General features: G+C 32.2%; 1 protein-coding gene and 1 long non-coding RNA gene across 2 annotated transcripts; one reads left to right on the top strand and one right to left on the bottom strand.

The window, feature by feature from the left end:
- Positions 1 to 2,205: 2,205 nt before the first annotated feature.
- Positions 2,206 to 11,012, top strand: LOC134279164 (uncharacterized). The gene is made up of 5 exons (XR_009994582.1): positions 2,206 to 2,297; positions 9,321 to 9,546; positions 9,846 to 9,959; positions 10,147 to 10,276; positions 10,623 to 11,012. It is a non-coding gene; the product is annotated as an uncharacterized LOC134279164 (long non-coding RNA).
- Positions 11,013 to 12,245: 1,233 nt separating this feature from the next.
- On the bottom strand, positions 12,246 to 16,950 carry LOC134279165 (uncharacterized). Its single transcript, XM_062761521.1, has 4 exons — positions 16,784 to 16,950; positions 14,663 to 14,727; positions 13,078 to 13,212; positions 12,246 to 12,262 (listed from the first exon to the last, which is right to left on the bottom strand). The coding sequence occupies exons 1-4, from the start codon at positions 16,900 to 16,902 to the stop codon at positions 12,246 to 12,248; spliced, it is 336 nt and encodes a 111-aa protein (XP_062617505.1). The 5' UTR covers positions 16,903 to 16,950.
- Between the last annotated feature and the right edge of the window lie 9,054 nt (positions 16,951 to 26,004).

The following is a 26,004-nucleotide window of genomic DNA, read 5'->3' as shown; positions in this document are numbered from 1 at the left end:
TTTTTTCACGAGAAAGGTTACCTGCACTTTAAACCAAGTTAACATACTAGACACAACTAAATTTAAGTTTTTTTGTATGTTTTCCCAAAAGAGCAATATACAGGTGTTACCTGCACTTTAAACCAAGTTTACATACTAGACACAACTGAATTTAAGTTTTGTGTGTGTGTGTGTGTGTGTGTGTGTGTGTGTGTGTGTTTTACCTAAAGAGCCATATACATGTATGATTAGAGTTTCATATGGCCCCTTAAAATGAATATCTTAATTTTACTTTATTGGTCATTTTCAATTTGATCTAAATGCCAGTATTTTAAAGAATATGACGTCATAAAATTCACGTTTTCCCGCCATTTTAGCAAATTTTGTATCAGTTATCCTTCCAGAAAATATAGAGGTCAGCCTAGAACAAACTTTATACATGTATATTTACCTAAGATTTATCTATCCAATACTATTTAGTGACAAAAAAATTATGTACCGTATACACTCACCTATAAGTCGGTTCTTTGGGTGAAAAATGTTGGTCCAAAGCTCATAGTCCAACTTATAGGCGAGTCATTGAAAGATGAGTATTTTTTCTGAAGGGTAGCAATATAAGATTATGTATAAAGTACAAGTATTTATGAATTTTTGCAGTTTTATTTATTCTTCAGTAGGCATTCCATGTTACTTTTAATGTTTTAGAATTAAATATTGATGTCATTTCTTTTTAAGCATTAATTAAAACCTCGCTAAAGCATCACAACATTGATTAAAAATTGTCAATTAATTCTGGAAAAAAGTTGTTCCGACTGATAAGCGGGTCAATGGGAAATCAATCCAAAATAACTGCAAAAATGACAACCTACTTATAGGCGGACCGACTTAAAGACGTGTATATATGGTATGTTCTATACTTTGCTCTGTTTCCCATAAGAAAAATACATCAAGTAAAAGGCATTTGTCTTTTTTGTTAGATAGCAAAAATAGCATCAGTCCTCATGTTATTTACAGCCAGTGAGTGCATATACATGTGAAAATATTTTGGAAATATTTCTAATATAATCTCTTCTACAAAATAAATATCAATTAAAACATATCTGATTATAATTCTAAAATATTGATTTTAAGGGGGCCAAAATCTGCTCTTATCATATATAGTTCTTTGTTGTTTCTTTTTCTAAACATGGGGATTTTCATTTCTTTTTTTAAATGGATTTTTATTGGGTAAAAAAACTTGTAAGGCGGGTTTTTTTTAAAGAAGATTTTTCATTTTATCAAATGCAACGAAATAAGATGTGAATATATTTACAACATTTATAATTTTTTTTTTAAATTCCTTTTAAAGATGCAACTGAATATTCAGCTTAATTATGTATGTATTTCAGAAAAAAAAGTAGGTATTTATGTTTGGTTATATCATTTTACCATGTAAATGAAAAATATTGAAAGGCTGTTTAAAGAATTATAATATTTTATATCATTAATATTTTCGAATTGATTTAATGCATGATAACCCTATTTATATTTATTTTTCTATCTGAAATTAGTTCGAATGACATTGCGATTTTTGAAAGTAGCTTATTTAAAAGACAATGATATGTTAAGAAATATTATGATGAATCTCATGTATCTTTACTTCTGCATTTTCGTGTATGGCTTTTATAAGTATAAAAGAATGCCTAATTACATTCATTGCTTCTACATGTATAGATTGATACATTTATTCTGATATGAAAACATTCTGAATCAAATTGTTTGACCTTCCTTGTGCGATACACAATATATCTATTACTGATCTAGACTTTTGGTTGATTTCCGTTTTATCAATGGCTTATCATTCTAGAGCTATCCCCATACAATCTTTTTTTTTTTTTTTTTCTTACAGTTTTGAAAAAGTATGCTAGAATATATATTATACATGATAGTTCTATAATAACACTGTCTTATATGTTACATGTATTAGCAATTATATATTTTGGATTTAAATTACATTTTCAGAGGATCTTAAAAGTCTTTTAACAACTCTACTTTGAAAAGAAATGTGTATCGAATATTATTAGTATCGAAACTTGAAACAGAAACTCATAAATATAAGGGTTTTCCACGAAAGCATATTTTGCTTACATAATTTCTTTCTTGTTATCACGATCACTGGCAGAATCAAACATTCCAGGGAACAAAGGTTAAGCCAACCTTGATATTATGTCTGGTACGTAAAAATGGGATTCCACGAATGAGTACTTCTTTCTTTTTTTTTAAATTGCAGGTATGGTTGGACATTTAAATTGTTCATCGCAATTTATTTGGTGGCAGAGGTAACTATTCATGATAAAGACTACCAAAAATCTATATTGTTCATGATCAATTGATTCAGTAATATTTTATTTCCTTTCTCGGTAACGGCATTACCCTTGGGTAACTCCTCATTGAAACGGCCAAGGACGGTGTTATCTATTCAAGAAGTGGATTTCACCGAATCGCATTGCCATCTAATATGTCAGTATTAATAGGTGAACTTTCTGTGGGTTTCAATTTCAGACCCAGGAGAATTATTTACAAATGTTTTGGCAAATGTTAATTGTGAATGTATCGAACAAATGTAAGGAGCGCATTTAAATATATATAGAAATTCAATAAACAGCGCATTCAGTGGTTGGCACTAGTTAATTAAGCTGTCTGGTCGTTCATCCTATTATTTTCAGACCAGCGAGCTACAGATATGTAGCTATTGTTCACTTTGATTGACTTTTACATGTAAGTGTACTACGGTGTCACCACTAGCCATTACATTACCCAGTTAGCATATATATATATATATATATATATAAAAAGCACTAAAAAACCAACAACACTGTATATCCTAAATGTCGGATCTACCAAGTAGATACAAGGTCACGGATGGAAATTTATATAAAGCACTAAAAATGACCAACGACACGAACAATAAAAATTGTCAAATTTTCGGGACGCCCTGTCCCTTCCTCAGGACAAAGAAAAAAGTTAAAAAGTCATAAGAACAAAGGAAAAAGAGAAACAAAAACAAAAACAACTAGCACTACTACTAAACTACTAAACACTAGATATTTACATACTTAATTACATGATGAATTGGAAATTTTTAAGAACACTAATAAAGAAAGAAATCCGGACCGCTATGAAATGCGTCCGGTCTATCGGGTATACTCGGGCGAAGTGCGATTTACATAATTGCTGACAGCAATTATGTAAATCGCACTTCGCCCGAGTATACCCGATAGACCGGACGCATTTCATAGCGGTCCGGATTTCTTTCTTTATTAGTGTTCTTAAAAATTTCCAATTCATCATGTAATTAAGTATGTAAATATCTAGTGTTTAGTAGTTTAGTAGTAGTGCTAGTTGTTTTTGCTTTTGTTTCTCTTTTTCCTTTGTTCTTATGACTTTTTAACTTTTTTCTTTGTCCTGAGGAAGAGACAGGGCGTCCCAAAATTTGACAATTTTTATTGTTCGTGTCGTTGGTCATTTTTAGTGCTTTATATATATATATATATATATATATATATATATATATATATATATATATATATATATATATAATGCCCAACGTTAATAACTAATTAAAATGTTGACAGTTTTACGTTAATCTCAGAATAACATAGATGTACCAATGGTGGGTCAATGTGTGATAATTAAAAACTTGAATTGCATGTACTGGTAATAACAGGATACATTTGCCTCATGAGGTTTTGCAAACGTCGTCTCAGTTTGTCTTCTTGTCATATAAATATTGCAATAAAGTTTAATTGGACCTTCCTGGTTGAGTTAACATTGGCCTATTACAACAACCTTTTTTTTTTTACATTTATTATGTATTAGAAATACAATTTACTTGTGCATATTGCTTTTTCATTTTCAGCAAAAAGGAGGGATTTTTGGATGGTTTTCGACAATCTGAAATCTTAAAAGTATCATTATTTACTTATATGTCTGATACATTAAGATTTCGGGTAGAAAAATACATTGTATTCTTTACTTCTGATAATAATATAATTTGAAATAGAATTGGTAGTTTAATTTGATATCAAGCGGGGAGTATATTTTACTACATAGTAATGTACAATCAAAGAAATTTCTTATGTAATTCAAAGTATTAATGATAGGAAGTTCATTTGGAAATGCAATAGAAGGCAGGGTGTCTGTTGCGGCATGAAACCCGTTCGGGTCAAGGGCAAAGCCCTTGTAGATGTCTCGGCGGTGGAAATGCCTTTTGATTAAACTTTTAAAATAAAATGAAATAATTTTTTTCAAACGAATTACAAACTTGTTAGCTTTTGAAGCGTCGGATCAAAAAATGTATACGAACAAAAAAAACAGTAAAACGTGTTTTATTTTTTCTAAGAACTTCGTGGCGTCTCCATAGGAGTAGACATATTCTAGAGTGGGACGTTTAATAATAATCAACAAAATCAAACCATAGGGAAACGAGCCTATTTAGACCTCCTGCATTCCTTAAAAACCCTGCACACATTTGTTATTTACAGTTGTTGGGCTTAGTATGGTCCATTGTTCCGCATGACCAGAATAGTTATTATACCCCTCCCCCCGCTTGAAAAAGTGGGAGGGTATATGGTGATCGGGATTTCCGTCCGTCCGTCTGTTACGCTTTATCTCTTATCTGCAACCCCTTTTATACTACTGAGTGAAATTTAATGAAACTTTCACAGAATCTTTATTACATGTTACCATTGTGCACCTCCTATTTTACTTTTTTATTCGACACGCATTTTTAGGTTTCCCATAGCAAAACATGGACATCGCCATTAAATGCTTACCCGGTACCTATGACGTCACTTATAGAAGCTTCTCGATAACATTTGATAGGACGAGTTATTCCTCTTTACACATTACCATAAAACAATATATATCTCCACATGGACATTACGGGAGGCGGGGGTAATCATTTACCGAGCTCATTGCTCACAGTACCCTTAGTATTTTTTATGGTTTTTCCTATGTTGACCAATTGTTGTGTGGATGATATCGCAACAACTCTGTCAGCATTGGACCATTGATGAGTAAATGATAAGGCTTCAAAATCTTTGTTCCTTACTCTTCCAGCATATATACAAAATGTATGTCTGTTACAATGTACGAATACATTGCTGATTCTTAAGAGAAAAAACAGAGAAAACATTTAACACAACATGCTGCAACTATTCTGCATACACGTATATGTTCCATTTATTGACACCAAGCAAATGCACAAGCAAATGCAAATCTTATCTATTGATTATACCCCCCGCTTGAAAAGCGGGAGGGTATATAGTAATCGTTAATTCCATCCGTCCGTCTGTACGTCCATCCGTCCGTCCGTCTGTTACGCTTTGGGGTACCCATCTCTTATCCGCAACTCCTCTCATACCACTGAATGAAATTTGATGAAACTTTCACAGAATCTTTATTACATATTGCCATCTCGTGCACCTCCTATTTTACGTTTTGATCCGACACATATTTTGGGTTTCCCGGCCACAGGAAAACAGTGACTTTTTCACCAGTTATAACGATATGGGAGGCGGGGGTATCATTTAGTGAGCTCATCGCTCACAGTACCTCTAGTTATACCCCCCGCTTGAAAAGCGGGAGGGTATGTAGTAATCGTTAATTCCGTCCGTCCGTCCGTCCGTCTGTTACGCTTTAGGGTACCCATCTCTTATCCGCAACTCCTCTTATACCACTGAGTGAAATTTAATGAAACCTTCACAGAATCTTTATTACATATTGCCATTGTGCACCTCCTATTTTACTTTTTGATCTGACACATATTTTGGGTTTGCCGGCCTTGACAAAACGTGGACTTTTCACCAGTTATAACCATATGGGAGGCGGGGTATCATTTAGTGAGCTCATTGCTCACAGTACCTCTAGTTTATTTTTGTAATTTGTTTGATATAAAACTAGTAAGTTCAAGTCTGTTTCCTATTTTTATAAGAACGTTTAACCTATGAAAATGCTACTTTTGAAGTTTTATGAAGAGACATACTTTTATAATCGACGACTGACTTCTACAATTTAAACAGAGACAAACTGCATTTACTTTCATGTAAAAGTCAGCTGTCGAATGTTAAAGTAAGTATTTCTATAAAACTCCTTTATCAGACTAAGTTAAGTTAGATTTTCTTATTTTTGATTTAAGATTAAAGACTTGTCATCATAATCCTCATGCTCTTTTTGAAACTCATTTTTTTCTTTTCTAAAAAATTTCTTGATAAATCTTGTTTTCTAATTTTTCATCTGAAATATATTTTCCAATTTTTTTTTTTCTATTTTGGAATACTTGGTTAAGAAATCCTTAAGATGTGTGCTTAAAAGTCTTAAGTCAGACGTGACCAGCCTCAAGACAGCGTTACAACAATATGAAAACAAGATCAAGGCCATAAAATTTGAGTTAATTCGCACTCTCAATTTCTCGAGCCTTTCCGACTTGCGAAAAAAACGACCACGAATGTATTACATAAACGCAACCTCTCTTATCAGAAACATTGAAATTAATGATGAAAGATATCTTATCTGAAAATTTGGAATTAAACTTCATTGGATGTAAAGATTTTGCCTAAATATACAATAGATTAATTGTAAAGAGAAAATGTTTCGAAAACATTATTAGGATGTAAAAATACAAAAGTAGGGACTTTTAAATCCGTATATGCTATATCTAATGAAAGTGGAAGATGTATATCCGGTGTTGATAATACATTCGAGGTTGTTTTTCGACCCGCGAGTAAAGGACCCCAAGATTATAGATTGATGTAATAAGAAGTTTTTCCTTCATATTAATTTCTTTTTTTTTTCTTAATTACAATATATCTCTTGTTTGGAAATGATTACATTTCTTATTTAAATAAATTGAAATCCAATATAATTGTTTGATGTAAATAGAAGAAATTGTAGATTGTTCTGGAAACGTTTTAAATTTTCAAATATAACGTCTGCTTCTTTCATACAGGTGTTTTCAGAAACCCATGGACCATGTTTAGCATCTACTTCAACAACGGAGAGAGTAAATTCCTGTCCTACCACAGAGAAGTCTTGGGCTGAACGTGAAAGAAATAAGGATTGTCAAAGCATTCAACAAAACTGCACCATTCCTGAAAAATTCCGTTATCATTGCGTTGTCAATGAGTGACGAAACGCGACATTAGACCTGTGTACGCCTGTCAGACTTGTTTTTGGTTGGTATTCCGTTCATTAATTTTGACAACGTCAAAAATATTTATTGATACATGTACATCATACATGTATCTTTCTTGTCTGGTAGGCATGGAAGCTTAGTTATTCAAAATCAGTAATAAAATACTCGAACAATACTTTTATATTTATTTTTCAGAGTTTTGATTTTAAAATCTCACTGCCTGCAACCCACGTCAAATTGATTGACGTTTTGTTTTTAATTAGATATAAAAATCGATGACCTCAGATTATCACAAATACGTGGGGTATCCCAAAAAGTCATAGATAAGGAAAATAAGGAAAACAGTTTAAATTCTCTGCTAAATTAAATTTCTTTTCTTATCATAGCATAAGTACCATTTTATGATTATGCATTTCAAGTTTCATGATGATATCACATTTAACATAAGAAAAATATTTTTAAAAATAAAGAAAGCAGGTAAGACTTTTTTGATAATCAAAAACGTACCCAATTTACAAAAAGAAAATTTAGACATCATTAATAGCAGTTTTATTTGATTAATGGTGTTTGTTAATTTTAGAAATCTCTTCTTTTCATTGATAATTCATAGCAATTTCAGTTGTGAACAAATATCTCGATATTATGGTGATATTCAGTGCAAAAAGACAAGATAAAATTCAGCAAAGATAGCGGCTTAAATCAGGGAAATATTTTTAATTTTTATTTACCATTAATTGTATTTTCTCGATAAAACTAAGAAAAGAATTAAGAAATGTACTTGTGCACATAAATTATTTGCTTAATGATTAGTAAATTTAAATTAAACTGTTTAAAGTCATTCCTAGGTTAATTCTTATAGTGTTGGTTGTTGACGGGGAAGGAGGGGGAAGAGAAACATAATGATTGCATGGAATCAAAAAAAAAGATTAAATCATTGTAAATGGTTACTAATCAAAACAAGAAACTTCTTTTCTGCAAAATGGTTTTATATTCAGATGTTTGTCAGTGTTTACTTACCTTTGTCTTAGTGCAGAGAGGTCAATATTTATGACATAAGAGTTTGAAAATAACGAAAACTTCATATTTCTCGTTTATTTAAGGAATGAATTAAATAGCAACCCAAATTATACTGTATAACCTGGGTTGGGGCAGTTTACGCTTTATAAACCGCGAAGCGGTTTATAAAAAAGCGTAAACTGCTCCAACCCAGGTTATAGCAGTATAATTTGGGTTGCTATTTAATTCATTCCTTATAATTTAATTTTCAATCATTTAGAATATAAAACAAGACAATTTCTCTCTTTAAAACGCCTTCAGATTGTTCATTTTTTAAACGTAACGTCAAGCGGATTGATACGATTTTGACGTAAGTCATTGTGACGTAAGCAAACCAGATTATACAATTTAGATTAATTTTTTATCCAATCAAATGACTCGTTACAACTAAAATTAAATTATTTTAGCATAGAGTCAAGTCAGACATGATCAGCCTCAAGGCAGCGTTACGAAAATATAAAAACAAGATAAAGGCCATAAAATTTGAGTTACTTCGTAGTCGCAGCTTCTCGAGCCTTTCTGCGACTAGCGGAAAAAAACAACCTCGGATGTGTTACATGTACATAAACACCACAAACAACCCCTCTTTTCTTAAACATAGAAATAAATGTTGGAAGATACATGTATCTTATCAGTAGTGTATGTAGTTAACCTTTATTGGATGTAAAGATATTGCCTAAATATACAATAGATTGATTGTAAAAAGAAAAAAGTTTTGAAAACATATTAATTAGGAGGTGAAAATACAATAGAAGGAACTTTTAAATCCGTATATCTTATATCAAATTAAAGAGGAAGATGCATTAATCTTTAACATTCGGTTGTGTTAATACAATAAGGTTGTTCTTCCGACCTCCGACGAAAAAGACCCTAGATTATAGATTAAGGTACTTCGTAGTCCTTCCTTCGTATTGATTTCCTTTTTTTCTGAATTACAATATACTAAAATATACCACTGTTCCGAAATGCTTACATTTCTTATTCAAATAAATTGAAAATCATTATAATTGTTTCATGCAAACTGAAGAAATGGTAGATTGTTCTAGAAACGTTTTGAATTTTCAAATGTCTTAACCAGAGGATAAAGGTGAAAATATCTTCTTTCATGCAGGTGTTTTCTGAAACCCTTGGACCATGTTTTGCATCCTTTTCAACAGTGGAGAGAGTTAATTCCTGTCCCACAACAGAGAAGTCTTGGGCTGAACGTGAAAGAAATAAGGATTGTAAAAGCGTTAAACAAAACTGCACCATTCCTGAAAATTTCCATTATCATTGTGTCGTCAATGAGTGGAGAAACGCGACATTAGAACTGTGTGCGCCTGTCAAAAACGTTATTGGTTGGTCTTTTCTTTGTTATGATACAAAATCCACAAAATAGTTGATATATGGACATTGATGTCCAGTAAGCATGGAAGTGTACATACAATAATTCAAAACCAATGATAAAATACGCAAACAATTCTTTCTTTTTTTCCATTTTGGAGTTTTATTTTAAAACTCTGACTGCCTTCAAGTCATGTAACATTTACGTATGGTTGCAAGTTGTTTTTCGTTTGATCTCAGATAAACACTCAGCGTATTTACCGAATCTGTATATATTTTTAAAAATATTAACTCATATAACTTATTTTTTCAGATCAATGTGCAGAATATAACGCGGGGGCACATCAAACTCAATATAATCGTGAGAATTGTACAAATTTTTCAACACCTTGTCCTCATTTGTATAAATCAAACGAGGTTTACAAATGTAAGAATTTTTTTTAATAAAAGAAAGTATTCTAGATTTTTTTTTTCATTATCCAAACAGTTTTTAAGTATTTCCATTTATCAAAAATGTACATACACAGACAAGTAGAAACCATATTTACTTGTCAATAGAAAATACTTCACATTAACTTCAACATGATATCTAGTTAAATTTACAACTTCTGCAGATCCAGAGTGTTTCAAACTCAAGTCACCCCCTCATAATTCCAGCATTGACGATCATCAAAATAGAGTGAATGTGATGAACAAATCATGGGTGGATGATTCAGAAAAACATGTATCCGGACTTACTCAAATGTAAGAGTGTTGGCTGAAAAACTTTTTTTATGAATATGAAAATTGCTACTACATGTAATTAAAACAACCCCTACTTATTTTTTTAAAGATAGCATATATTTCAAACACATCTGCAACAAAAGAATTGAGTTGTCCTACTCCGAAAGAAAACGATTTATGAGGAAAATTTTCATGTTCCTTTTTATGTAAATTGCAGGAATAACTTTCTCATGACAACATGTTGAACTTAGTCTACCATTCTGTTTCTCATAATGCTGTGCAAATGAAAATTTAATCAATCCTGTTTTTAGCTAAAGATTCAATTACTTTAAACTGCATCATTGATTTTTTTTTTAAATATTTTCAGATATTCATCAAGATTGACGTTTTTAATGGCTTTTGTCACGGCATATCACCAAAGCACCTTTTGAAGAGGCATTGAAAGGTTGCTCCGATACCTATATTAAATTTGATGTCATTTAAAGGAGAACCCAACATCATACAAAGTGCCCTTTTTGAGAGACTGTAGGCAAATCTGGATAATTTCCAATGTCTGATCATGAAAAAAGTCCCATATTCATAACTGTTTTTTTTTTCATTTTTCATTTAAAATAACAGTTTATAAATATGATCTTGTTCATCTTGGTAATCTAAAAATCATGTCCCGAAATACCTTTTTTGACCAAGCTTAACTTATAAAACATCATTGCAAAAATTTATCAAATTTGAAGTAGAATGTATTGGCAATTAATTTATAATGCGGATTTCTGTTTTCGTTTAAGAATGTTATGTAAATAAAAAAAAATGGATGTTATATGTTTTTATGCTATACATACATGCAAAATGTGACCTTTTTGATTTAAGTACAGCATGATGTATAAAACAAACAAAATCAATGCTATACTACTAACTAACAATATAGATATGATAAGTTTCCGTTTTCTAGATTTTGGTTCATTAGTTTGATATATTTCCTTTCGCTTTTTCATATGTCGATGAGTTGAGGTTTCTTTCGGAGGCTCTACAGTAAGGGTAGATGAACCATTTTGTACAAAGCTGGACTCGGACTCTAAAAACAAAAATAGTTTGTACTTTTTGAGAGTAATTTCACTGTTACCTGTCTAAAAACATCAACTTAATAATATTATCTCCTAGAAATAATTATTAAAATCGTAATTTTAGCTCAAGACAAGAAGAATTAAGTCATCTAAATTTTAAAGTTTATAGTTAAAAACAATAAGAAATGTTTTTAAAAAACACCTGAAAATCTTGTCAAACCAACAGATTTGTAAATATCATGAATATGTGTAAATTATCTGAGTTTTAAAGTCTTTAGTTCATTTTATTAAAAAATAATTTAGAAAGTGTATGCAATTGCACGCAAAACCCGTGTCCTGCACATATGCGGAGCATGTCATTTAACCCTAAAATTACCCTAAACTCTATCATGAGCCATTATAAAGAACACTGTCGTTTAAAATAAAAGTGCACTGTGACCCACTTTTTGGTCGTAAATCTCCGAAAACCCAAGATGCATCACCTGACAAAGTTTAATAATCCTATGCCAATAAGTAAACAACTATATACTTATCAAAGCCATAAGACGTCGTCAAAAGTAGGTCAATGTGACCTACTTTTGGTCAACGCTCTCCAAAAATCCAAGATGCATCTACTAACAGAGTTTGATGATTCTAAGCCAACAAGTATCTGAGATAATTTTAATATAGCCATGAAATTCCAAAAGTAGGTCACCGTGACCTACTTTTCGTCGACCATCTCCGAAGACTGAAGATGCATTAACTGACAAAGTTTGAAAATCATAGGTATGAAAGTATTCAAAATATAAATTTGAAAAAAAGAAATATTTTGACAATAATAAAACAAATGCCTGCCAATTTTTTAAGTAGGTAATTTTAACCTTTTTTATAAAAATGTTTAAAGGCCTTAAGATACCTAATAATAACTAGGTTTGATGATTCTTAACCTCTCACTATCTGAAATACTTGCCTGAAATATAAAGATATGAGCCATAACATTCAAACAGGAGGTCACTGTGACCTACGTTTAAGCTGACATTGTTCAAGGACCCAAGGTGCATCAACTGACATACAAAGTTTGATGATCATAGGCTAAAGATATTCAAGATATGCCTCCAAATCAATTTGGACACAAAAGGAAGCCTTTGCGACAAGGATATCATGAGGAGACAATTTCAACAAGGATTGGCCAAGGGGTTCTTGAGTAATGACCAATATTTTAAAAAGGTTACACACACCGCACAAATGGCCAAAGCATTTGCTCTTTAAGCCTTTGGCCCAGAAGAAATAAAAAGCATATCATGATGGTCTACTACAATAATTATCAAATGTAGGGGAAAACATTAAATTCATTTTCATTGCTCTTACACGTATAATCTGATACTAGTATAAGATGTGTCTTGTTGGCTTTAAGAAAGGAATTTGTTTTTGAGTTAATTAATATTCTGAAATTACACTTCAACCATTTACAATATTAGCATAGAAAACTTGCAATGTCAACAATATGATTAAACATGGACTTCTCACAAGTAGTGACTTTTATCTAAAATCGGAATTTTACGTGAATTGCATTCACTGACAGTACAAAATGGGAATATGTAAACATAATTATTTAGATAATAGAATAGAGGAAACTAATATTGCTTATAAATAAATTGCTTGAGTAGAAAAAAAAATCTATGATTGAAAATGATGAATGGAAATGAATTTATTTTGTACTTATATTACTTGAAGACGAAGGAAGGATTCACATTTTTTTGTTAAGTAAATAAAACTGATTATTACCTGCATTCTTTTTGCATCCCAAGTTGAAGCTGCATTCTTCTATGGTACAATTACATATGAACTGACATCCCTTCCCAAATGACGGATATGGGCACTTTTTGTCACAGCCAAAGCCAACATAACCAAGAGAACACTCTATAATTGAGAGCATTTTTTTTAAGTTGGATGAAGTGTATATTGAAGAAATCGTCCAAGAGACGTGTCTTTATATTTCGTGTTCAAATATATAACTAGTGCAAAAGTAAAAAAATAAATAAATATTGTTCTGGATCAAAAAATGTTACAAGTATTACAAGAGGCCCAGGGGCCACAGCGCTCACCTGAGCACATCAGGCTTGAATTTACTCCACCCCCCCCCCCTCCAGGCCTTCCTCATTTGAACAAACTAGAATCTACACTACCTGAGGATGATTCCATATAAATATCACAAATCATAACTTTGCAGTACTTGAAAAGAAGATTTTAAAAGGTTTCCCTATATGTTCCTATGTAAAACTTTGATCCGCCATTTTGGCCCCATCCTACCCCCGGGGGTCATGATTTGAACAAACTTGAATCTACACTACCTGAGGATGATCCCACATGAGTTCCATCTTTCCTGGCCCAGTAGTACTTGAGAAGAAGATTTTTAAAGATTTTTCCTATATATTCCTATGTAAAACTTTGATTGGCCATTTTGTCCTCACCCTTCCCCCGGGGGTCATGATTTGAACAAACTTGAATCCACACTACCTGAGGATGATTCCACATGAGTTTCATCTTTCCTGGCCCAGTGGTTCTTGAGAAGAAGATTTTTAAAGATTTTTTCCTACATATTCCTATGTAAAACTTGGGTCGGCCATTTTGGCCCCACCCTACCCCCGGGGGTCATGATTTGAACAAACTTGAATCTACACAACCTGAGGATGATTCCACATGAGTTTCATCTTTCCTGGCCCAGTGGTTCTTGAGAAGAAGATTTTTAAAGATTTTTCCTATATATTCCTATGTAAAACTTTGATCGGCCATTTTGGCCCCACCCTACCCCTGGGGGTCATGATTTGAACAAACTTGAATCTACACTACCTGAGGATGATCCCACATGAGTTCCATCTTTCCTGGCTCAGTGGTTCTTGAGAAGAAGTTTTTTAAAGATTTTTTCTATATATTCCTATGTAAAACTTTGATCGGCCATTTTGGCACCACCCTACCCCCAGGAGTCATGATTTGAACAAACTTGAATCTACACTACCTGAGGATGATTCCACATGAGTTTCATCTTTCCTGGCCCAGTGGTTCTTGAGAAGAAGATTTTTTAAAAATGCCATTAATTTTTCGCTAATTCATAATTATCTCCCCTTGGAAAAGGGTCTGGCCCTTCATTTGAATAAACTTGAATCCCCTTTACCCAAGGATACTTTGTACCAAGTTTGGTTGAAATTGGCCCAGTGGTTCTTGAGAAGAAGATGAAAATGTGAAAAGTTTACGACGACAACAACGACAACGACAACGACGACGACAACGACGACAGACAACGGACAAATTTTGATCAGAAAAGCTCACTTGAGCCTTCGGCTCAGGTGAGCTAAAAAGAAAGAAATTTTACCTTGACATATCGATTTCTTTTCATTCCATATATAACCTGCACAACAGTCTGTAGATTTCGTCAGCCTATAAACAATAAAGCTAAATTCATCAAATGGATATGTCAAATGATTTAAAAATTCAAAAAAAAAAATATAATTATACCGTCAAACATACATTAAATTCATTAGACCGATAAGTCACATACATGTACTAAAAATATTGCTACCACTACAACCTACTACTAAATGTACTAAATGTACTTAATTAGGGGAACATAGCCTATCAAAGCGTTATTTTTATATATTTACATTACCAATGTCTTCGTTCGAGATAAAGCTACAAATAGTTAATGTACTTCATATCTATCTATATAAATTTACTTGATCTTCAATAGGAGCGTTTAAAAAAATCACATGCAGGGCGGGACAAAAAGGGACAAGAAGTGGGGCTTCTAGCACGTAGATTGGCGGAATCAATGTCATGTAAATAAAAGGGATAACTCTCATATTTTTCGATTTCATGACGATGATCAATTGATTCGGCCCTCAGCGTTCATGCAAATTATCATGCAAGCCAATTGATTGATCACATCATGAAATCTAAAAATAAGACAATTATTCCTTAAATAAAGAAAGCAACAGTAAGACGATGGTTATCAATCTTACACTCATACACCAAAAATTAGCTAAATATCTGCAAGCATTTAAAGAAATAAAATTCGAAACAATATGGAACAGATTGACAGACAGTTAGACAGACCTACACCTATACAGAGGCCGGACGAGTAGACGGATAGACAGAGGGCTAGACATATGGACAGACAGACTAGTTCAAAGTTAACCTTAGTCTCCGCCGGTTTCACCTGTAGGGGGACTAAATATATGTTTCTGAACAGTACTTGTAGTAAAGCAAGTCAAAATAAGAGACAAATTTAAAGAAATACCCTCCACATCCCTTTCCCACCGACAATGACTGATTCATCGACAAACATAATGTTGTTGCCATCAGGTTTGCCAGTCCAATCCACAAGGTTGGTATCCGATTCATTATTAATTAATTGTGTTGAAACAAACAAGCTCATAGTCAGATCTAAACTGGATAGGAAACTTCATTTATTTATGATTTTGTTAACATTAAATTTTAGTACATGTAATATTTTTAAAAATATTTTATACTTCAAGTTCTTGGAATCGTTAATGTTGATGCATGCCTTCCTCTTTAAAATAACTATTGATTATATATCAGATTTGTACCTGCTATTATACAGAAATCTATTTATTTACGTTTATTTTTCCTTGTCATTTGATAACCACAGAGCAGATTATATTAATTGATCGTTTCAGCTGTTGTAATTTTCAAAAAGAGGTAATAAATGGAATTCTCTCCAATAATTTCCTAAAATATGCACACATAAATATGTTGTTTCAGTCTCTAGCTTCCCAGAAATTATATTTCATCAAATATCTGGCTTTTTTCATGGAAAATTTTAGATGAAAAAACAATTTTTAGAATTTGGGAGGAAAATTTTTACGTTTTTTTTTTTTTTTGGCATGCCAGAGTTGGCTTTAATCTATATTTGCACAAATTTCAGCTTGTCTAAAACATTTTCTGTTTTCAAAGCTATAATTCTCCTCATAAGATTGTATTAAGCTAAAATTAATTACGATCTATATATAGTGCAAATCTATAATGTTTTTTTGATAACTTTGTGTGTCGGCCTGTTGCATAATCGGAAACTTATAAACTATATTTATAAGCAGACTAAAATTACAGCATCCATACTTCCCTTTTTTTTTCAACCAAAACAATTTTCAAAATACCCTTCACCCCAACCCTCCATAATACTATCTTCACTTGTTCACTGTTTCTGCTGCTTAAATTTTTATACTTTTAGATGAGCTGTCTACAGACACCTGAATTCTTAGACCTACATCCCATTAAAGTGGTTATTCTAGTGGTCAAAGCGAAGTTGTTTGGGGTCACCTTCAAGTTGGTTAAGGAAAAATGTGTATGTTGATTTAAAATGTTAATATAGACAAATTAAAGAGATTGTATATTTAACAATAATTGATGAGCCGGTGGTATAAATCCATCATGCGACTACTTGCTTTTCCAAACAAATAATTATAAAATAATTGACTTTTGATAATGTCTTGTCGTTACAATAGGGACCTGTTCATGTAATGGTTGACCCAGGCTGAAGACTTTTGATGATGTCTTCTCGTTACTATAGGGACCTGTGTATAGGTATTGGTTCATTCAGGCTGAAGACTTTTGATGATGTCTAATCAGGACTACAAGGACCTCTTTAGGTAGACCAATACTTGTATAAACCATTACATGTATATCAATTCTAGAGTACATGTACAGATTATTTAAAAGTTGAAAACTTAATTCTTTACGTTAGTTATACCATTCAAGTCATTTCTTTAAATGCAGCCATAGTCATACATGTATTCCTTGTTATTTGATAAATTCTTCTTTCCTAAAATAAGTCTGATGAAATGGATTCATGGTTCTTTCATCACAATTGTTAATATACAGATGTAATCAACCACTTGCTGATGTATTCGTCAGCAAATACATATGGTCATTTTTCTGCCTCATAATTCTCCCTTTCTGAACCCCACTGACAAATTATTCATTCTAATTCAAAACTTTAAGTCTTTAACTCATCTGGTAATACTTGTAATGATCTAAACAAGCTAATTCAGAGAATTTGTGTCCCCCGCGTAGGGAAAAAGTAAACAATGCAGAGTTCGGGGGGGGGGGAGTGGTATCCCCCTGACTGAATTTTTACAATAATTAAATCTATACATGTATACTGAAGCAAATAAAATATGGCAATATGGATATAAAGATTTGATTGCTTATTCTTTATTATGTGTATAGAAGATTTTTTTTTATATGAAATATTTATTAACACACTGTAATGATCTTATGAGTTTGTACAAGCCACACCTCATAAATTTTTCATTTCACATGCTGAATACTATCATTTAGTTAAAAAAAAGTATTTCGGGAAAAAAATATGATTCGTCTGGGAATCGAACCCGGGACCTCTCACATCTGAAGCGAGAGACATGCCACTAGACCACGGCGCCGCTCTGTAGAGAAGCGAATTATAAGCAATCATGAAGTCACATACAGGTATATATACATGTTCGGTATTGTCAAAATTTTACACAATCCACGCTGTTTGTTTTATATAACCTTTATTAAACAGTTCCAATAGATGTGATAAGAACATAACGTCCGCCGAGAACATGTTTTATACGCAATAACTCTCCTCATGCCCCTGTGCTAAAAATAGCGATATGTAATACTATGATTATTAATAAAACAAACGAGGCAGGGCACTTTGAGAGGGGTGAGAGAGGTCCTAGGGAGTTTTAGTATAAGATTACATTACATAAGCTCAAAATCTTCTTGAAATATCGCCCGGAAATGATAGTGTTACACACAGACAGAATGTATAAATTTACGACCTTGAACTTTGACCTTTTGACCTCAAAATCAATAGGGGTCTTCTTTAGGCCACAGGGAGTTGTTATGTAAAATTTCATTGCAATAGCTCAAATGGTTCTAGAGATATCGTGTGGAAACGAAAGTGTTATAACAGACAGAATTTGCTAATTTATAACCTTGACCTTTGACCTTTTGACCTCAAAATCAATAGGGGTCTTCCTTAGGCCACAGGGAGTTGCTATGCTAAATTTCATTGCAAAAGCTCAAAGGGTTCTCTAGATATCGTGTGGAAACGAAAGCGTTACAGACAGACAGAAAGACGGACAGACGGACGGACGGACAAACCCAAATTAATATCCCCCAATTTTCAAGCGGGGGGCAATAAAGGTACATGACACTAATAAACTTGAGCGTTACAGACAGACAGAAAGACGGACAGACGGACGGACGGACGGACGGACGGACGGACAAACCCAAATTAATATCCCCCACTTTTCAAGCGGGGGACAATAAAGGTGCATGACACTATTAAACTTGTCCCAATAAACAATGCATAAAGGCAATGGAAGATAACTCTTGCAGAAACCCAATGTTTTAGCTTTAGGGAAATAAAAAAAGTTTCATTGTCTCAAAGCATTAAAGTAAAACTTTGCTATTTATTACATATATTTGAATTATTTGATTTTTCTTTTTAAAATCACATGCAAATTGACAACTAGCTGTGTCTTAGAAAATTGCTTCCTTGAATTCAAAAGCATTAAGTCTGTTCCTGTCACACTTACACTTACAGTTGAGATTATTTTTTTCCAGCCATCTTTTTCACAATTTGAAAAAAAAATCTCGCATTATAACTAAGTTATTGGCATTTTTTTCAGTCATTAGAAAAAAAGTGCACAATTCACTTTAAATGAGGACTGTTCATGACAAAAATTGTTTCCCTCACACTTCTGAATAATTATATAATTTTATCAGCCAAAGTCAAATAATCCCAAAATCATTGTATCTTTTCATAAACAGACTGCATCTTCTTTATAAGCATTAGCGCCTTTAATAATAAGCTTGCTGTCTTCTCTATTCAGATAATTATAAAGTTTACTGTAGCAAAATGATGGACGTTCATCTTCTTCTACTTCCAGAGAGATAGGTCTGTTGGCGGGTATTTCTTTAATATTCATCATGGTTGTTTTGGGAACCTCCAGATGTATAAATCTAACCTGAAAACACATAAAATAAAATATAACTTTAAAGTAATCATGTGAATTATTATATATAACAATGACAACAAAAAGCAAAGAACCAGCTTGAAAAGAACTTTCTATAAATGGCTGCTGATGTGTAGCTTGCTGGTCCGAAAAAAAAAATGGGTTGGCCGACCAGAGAGCTACAGTGTTACCCATTAAACCTCAGTGGCTTTAACCAAAAGATTCATTCTGGCAATTTTGGTCGATATTGGATTGAGGTTCTAGAGAAAGTACAAAGTTTTAAAAGTAAATAATGATGAAAACAACCACAGTGAAGACAGAACATTTTTATCAGAAAAAAGTCATTTGAACCTTCAGCTCAGGTACATGTACATGTCAGCTGAAGAATGTTCCTCTTCCCCAATTAAATTTTCAAATTATCTTGATACACTGTAGTCCTTCTGCCCTCCCCACCCCATTTAAGAAGTACATGTATACTTATTAAACGCTGTAGTTGACTAGCAAATCACATTGAGCTGTCTTTCAAAATAGAAATTAAGGTTTAATGATATCTTAGCAGAATCCAAGCATAAAATGACTTTAATTGTATAACATTTTTATTATTAATTCAAAAAGAAAATCTGGATTCAGCACATGTTCAAGTGTGCAATTATTTCATTCCTGTTTATTCCATAGAGAATTGTTTTTTTTTTTTTTTTTTTTTTTTTTCTTGAAGAAACTAACATCGATTTATTTCAGGCAGATTATGAAAAAAAAAAATAGCAGAGAAATATAGTTGTTCAATTTTTTAAGACTTTTTAGAGTAAGCAGATCTAATGTATGAAAAATAAATAGTCTAGAAATAGAATAGAAGTACATGTAAGCACAGAATTTTATGGTAGCAAGAAATTTAAATCATATTTTTTTATTAAGTTTTTTTAAATACAAGCGTGTGGGTGCAGTGAACAAAAAATTAAAATTGGTTTATCCTAATCCATTCTTATAAATTCCATAATGATTGATCTTGCATCATACTCAATAGCATATTTTGTCCCATCCAACAGATGTTTTTCTATCTCCACAGCAAAAGTTCCACTAAATTAAGTAATCTCGATATCAAGTATTGGCTATTGAATAGCTCATGTGTTTAGTTAATTTAATAGTTAATGACCATAACATTTGAAATTTCCTGTACAATTAAAGATCATACTTTATACAATGGGAAACAAGCACTAACTTCTTTGAGTACCCTTTCAAGATTGGGCATGTACATGTACTTACAAAGTATCAAAACAAAATACTTGAAGCATTTCTTCAAACAAGGCCTGGTATCTCTGATATTGCTTTCTTGGGAGTTTCTGTGATAATACTGTGCAGATAAAAGCTGATTGTATGTAGTTTTACAGTCACCCTGCTAAATATAATTAGTATGTTTTTCATTCTAATATTGTCTTTTAATAGGGCACAATTCCAGTGGTTTTAATCTGGTAAGTGACCTTAATGTTTCATGGCATCTATCACGTTTTGATATCACAAAAATATCAATATCTTATATTTTAAGATATACCCATCCCAGGTATTTATATATTTATGCTGAAAACCATGCAATGGTCATGATAGTAGGGGTTCTACTCCCCCTTTCCTATACATCCTCTAGGTGGTTTATCATTTGTGTGTTTGTTGTTTAATGTCCCTCTCAAGAATTTTTCTTTCTACTGAGATGCTACCATTTGCTGGTGTAGGGCTACAAATTCTGACCTATACTCAGCATTACAGCCATCAAGCAGTGAGGAATTTTTTTAAGCCAGCATTTTCTCACTAGGACATGGGACCAAAGTTTATATGGTCTCATCAGAATGACTGGGATCTATATCCCACAGTGGAATTCTAAACTGTGATGTACTTACTCCATGATTCTAGAACAGACGCTCTAACCACTGTGCCACTCAGGCACCTTCCAGATGGATATATTTAAAGCATTTCACATTAGATGTTAATTTTATTGTTTGTCACAACAAGCATAAGTTGTCAAAAATACATGTATACATAATATCTTTACCTTTTAATTAATTTTATACTTTAAGACGACTTGTATCATGTACTAAATACTGTATTGTACATTTCAGGGAGGGAAATAAATAGTTTTATCAGTGTCACAACTATAGTATGATGCTGGCAATCTGTCTTAAGAGTTTATATTCACTATTCCTTCTTTTTCGTTTAGTTTCAAAGTCAGCATCTGATTTTCATCTGGATTCCATTTTTTCTTAATTTCTCATATCATATGCACTCTTTCTTTCGGGAATTTCTTTTATCGCCTCATAATCAAATTTAAGATCAGAAGCATTTACTAAAGTATCTAATGTTGCTATTAAACTAATTGAGAGACGAAGTAAGCATCATTTATTTGATATAATTTTCAATAAGTCCTCTTTGAAAAAGCGAACGCGAAGTTTACAAACGAGATGAGTCCATTCAGTGATTCGCAAGAACTTGAACTTTCTGTCCCAGGGTGATCCAAGCAGTTTGATATTGGCGAATATGTTGCCATTTTCTAATATTATACATTCACCGACTTTTTCTCCAGTTGCCGTGTGTTGATTTTATGATTATGCATCTGTTTTTCTCATGTGACGATACATTGTGCGCTCTCATTATTTTTTTTTCCTGAAGAAGTTTTTAAAAATTGGCACCTCTTTCCCGCCTTAATTTCCAAAGCCCTTGATTTTCAAAGTAGCATGCCGGAAAATCAAAGAAGATGCGAGTGAGCGCAATAGTTTACATTTCACACAGAATAAAATACGTTCATATCGTCATTTAGATTTGCATGTTGTTTATGAGAGCGATGTGTTGACAAAGAAGTTAAATTATTGATCCCATTGAACACGTTTTACACACAATATATTGATGTTTTAAGCTTTATTTCAAAAATGAAAAAAAATTGCTTTTAAAATTATCGTACTGTGGCATTTTTCAAATCTATGAATACATGGGAAAATAAGTTTAAAAAGTAAAGGACCTGTGGTTTAACGGTATCATTTGTCAAGTCAAAGTTTTGTCGCACGCAGTTCTGAACACTTCAAATAATAAATAAATTCATGTGTATAATTTTTTTCTGGATTATTGATCGAATTATCATGTTTATGTCGACTGATTTTAATTCTTATTATCAATATAAAACAGTAATATAATATCAAAATAGCACAAATAAGAACCCTCATATTGTGTGTGGGATGTTGCTTGAATCATAGCATCGTAGCAAACATGCATACACTGGCGGATTAATAGAAAGGAGATGCAGGGGAGCACGTACCACCTTTTGTGTCCAAACTATACATATACTAGTATCAAGATAGATCAGATCTACATGTATGTGCTTGTGTTGTTGGCTCCGACTCCGTACGAACCGAAAATGGCTGTATACCCCTTTCAAGATTCCATTACAGGCATAGTATTTTAGTTATTTATTTGTTAAGGGGAAGCAGCCTTTAATTTTTTCTATGAGCCTGCAAACCATGATACAGCACACTTAAAGGATCATAACGAACCCTGAATAACACCCCCCAAAGAAAAATATTAAAAAAGCATCTTTTCAAACATGAAATAGTACATGTAAAATTTACCATGGGTCACAATACTTTTCATATAAAGAATGTGCTAATCTAAAGTTGAATTCGAAGCCAAAATATTTTATGATCGATAGACAAAGAATGGGAGACATACCCGAAAATCTTTAAATTCAGTGAAATTTTAGTTTAATTCATAAATTGATTTTTACATTTTCAGCTATTCTCATTTCAAAGCGTTTCTGTATTTAAAAAAAAAATCAATTCCCAAATAGTTTTAATGATGCTCATATTTTTCAATTCAACATCTGGTTGGTGTAAGGCTCGTAAAGATGAAAGATTAAGTGAATAAAAATAAAAGATACATGAAATATTTCCTATTCTTTCAAGCGACCCATTTGATTTCATAAATCTAAAAACAATGTACTTATAAATTTGTGTGTTATACGATATTCACAATCCTTTATATTTTCTACATACATGTAAATGTACTCATGTTCGGGTAATAAAGTAATGCAACTATGAAAATAATTTTTTTCATTAATTTCGATTTCTCAATGAATTACATATAGATATCATTATCTGGAATCGTTATTATTGAAGTAGATGCGTCTAACTATAAAAAAACTGCAGGTGATCAAATTATTTTTGAAATTCGGAAAAAAAAAATTCACTTCCTGTTTCCTTGTGGTACCAACCTCTGCTTTGATACAAATTCATGTTTGTTCCACTCATGATAACAGGGGGAAGAATGTGGCCAAACTTAGCGATACAATTTTTACAAATAAATATGTAAAAGAAAACAAGAGGCCTATGGATCACAAAGCTTACATGAGATATTGGAAAAAGCAGAAATTAATTCAATATAATAAAAAACAAATTCCAAAGTGTATGTTTTAATCTTAAGGAACAACTGATTTTTTTTTCTTTGATTATATACATGTATACACAGTAAAATGTGTTAATAGGTTTGATGTTTACATGTTGATGACCTTCTTGACAACATTTTTATAGGTTAGTCTAAATCAACAATATCTCCAACGTCGTTCTCCCTCCTCTTACCAAAAACAAATAAAACATCTTTATTCAATAGCGCTGCCAAGGAATCTCTGTAAAAGTCTTTTATGCCATTTATTAGCATGCCTGTTATTAAAATAAAAATTCTTCCACTTTCGCCTCGAATGTCTCCATATTGTTTGCAATGATGATTGTTATTTGGTAAATAACATCTACACATGGCAATATGGTATTGGCTGGTAGTGTATTTTAATCTCGCATTTTCATCGGTCGCATTGACCGATAGAAATGCTTTATCAAAACCCACTTCCAAACAGAATTTTCGGCTTTGTCTTAAAGCACTTATAGGAACCGGGGGTAGGAGAAATGTGACCGACAATGGATTTCGGACGATGCAATATCTCTTAAGTATACGGTGTTACCATAATATCACTTACTTATGAAGTTTGCAGAAAATATTTCCAAGGGATTTTTGTCAAACTCCTCTACTTGTATTTCGAACAGTATTATTCCTGTTTCTCCGTACAATTTTCACCGTCAATAGTACATGTATGCTCATCAGAATAAAAATGACACATCCTAGGAAATTTATAAACAACAGTAAAATATTTCTCACGTTTTTGTTTTCAAACGGTTCCTTCATGTTTGTTGTCATAGTTACATCTAATGCATCTGTATAAAATATTGTGGTTGTTAAACTAGAGGTTTGTGTTGAATTACGTGGATGAGATGATACATTTTTATTTAATCTGCGATGTCCTATAGTTGATACATGCGTTGTCTTGTTTTCGAAATACATGCTATCTGTAAGAGAAAATGGAAAATAGACTCTGATCAAATAAAGCCATTTGTATTCTTAAAAGGTCAATAAAGTCAATATTTTTTTAGATAAATAAAATAAACAAAATATGTACGGAAGTTGTTAAAAATTAAGAGTTCTTGTTTATTCTTTAGATTAAATGGAATATCTATTTACCTAAGTCAAGAGTGGTTGTTTCTCTACAACCATACTTAGGGTCACAATACTTCATCGAACACCTACAACGACCTTGACACTCTTTTCCGTATGATGGGAATGGACAGGAAACATTACAATACAATCCAAAAAATCCAATACCGCAAACTGGAAAGACTAAAATATATTGGTATACTTAAATATTAAGCTAATTTTTGAATGAAGTTTTTTTACTGTACCAGCTTTCCTATCCTTTTGTTTAATATATTCATTCACCCCTTTCTGATATACCGCAAGTCTTCAAACCCAAAAATTTAATTTCTAATGCATAAAATTGTCCTGGGTTATTAAACATGCATCAAAAGTATTTTAAGCAGCTAAAATAATTCACATAAGAAAAAAACCATGCTATACTAGCCTGTGCAAGACATTATTGTTTCATTCCAAACTTCACCAAAGCAGCATCGACCATGCTTTCTACAATCAAAATAGTGTAAAGGAGTGTAATAACACTCTGTGTATGTCAAATAATTAAAAGATAAAATATAATATTATTAAAAACATCTAATAAAAGTTATTTTTTTATAATTAATGAAAAAAAAACGGATATTGTCTGCAAAAAGTAAAATGACCCAAAGTGTGAACCCTAAAACAAGGAATAGTCATCACAGTCACTATGCTGCAACCATTTTTTTTTATTTAAAGTTTTCTACCATCCAGGGTATGTACTAGCAAAAACCTATTGAAGCTTCACCTGCTCTAAGTTAAGAAAGACTACTAAATCACTAAAAATATAGCTTACCTGTAAAAAACATTTTTGTTTGCAGAGGTCAATTTCCCTACAAATACTGTGAGCTACATTTTTTAACAGATATGAGATTGGTAATATATGCATGGTTAAATACTCTCGATTATTAAAAGAAAAGAGTGATTTTGTAAAATATACCAAAAAGATATATTAGATAAAAATTTGCATACCTTTCACATAGTTGAAAAGAATCTGTGTCTGTAGTAAAATAATATTGTAGTACTAAAATCCTAAACAAAACCGAAATGACTGTAATATTTTTATTTAACATTGCTCCGTGTTGGCATTATTCAAACAGACTTTATTGTACATGTATTTCTATCTTCATACAATAGGAAATGAGTAATTAAAGCACAAATTTAGATG

The sequence above is a fragment of the Saccostrea cucullata genome, unplaced genomic scaffold, assembly GCF_032062105.1.
Source record: "Saccostrea cucullata isolate Sc308-1 unplaced genomic scaffold, CSIRO_AGI_Scuc_v1 ctg6318, whole genome shotgun sequence".
NCBI classification, from domain to species: domain Eukaryota; kingdom Metazoa; phylum Mollusca; class Bivalvia; order Ostreida; family Ostreidae; genus Saccostrea; species Saccostrea cuccullata.
The sequence above is the reverse complement of the archived record's forward strand: the minus strand, read 5'-3'. Positions and strand labels throughout refer to the sequence as shown.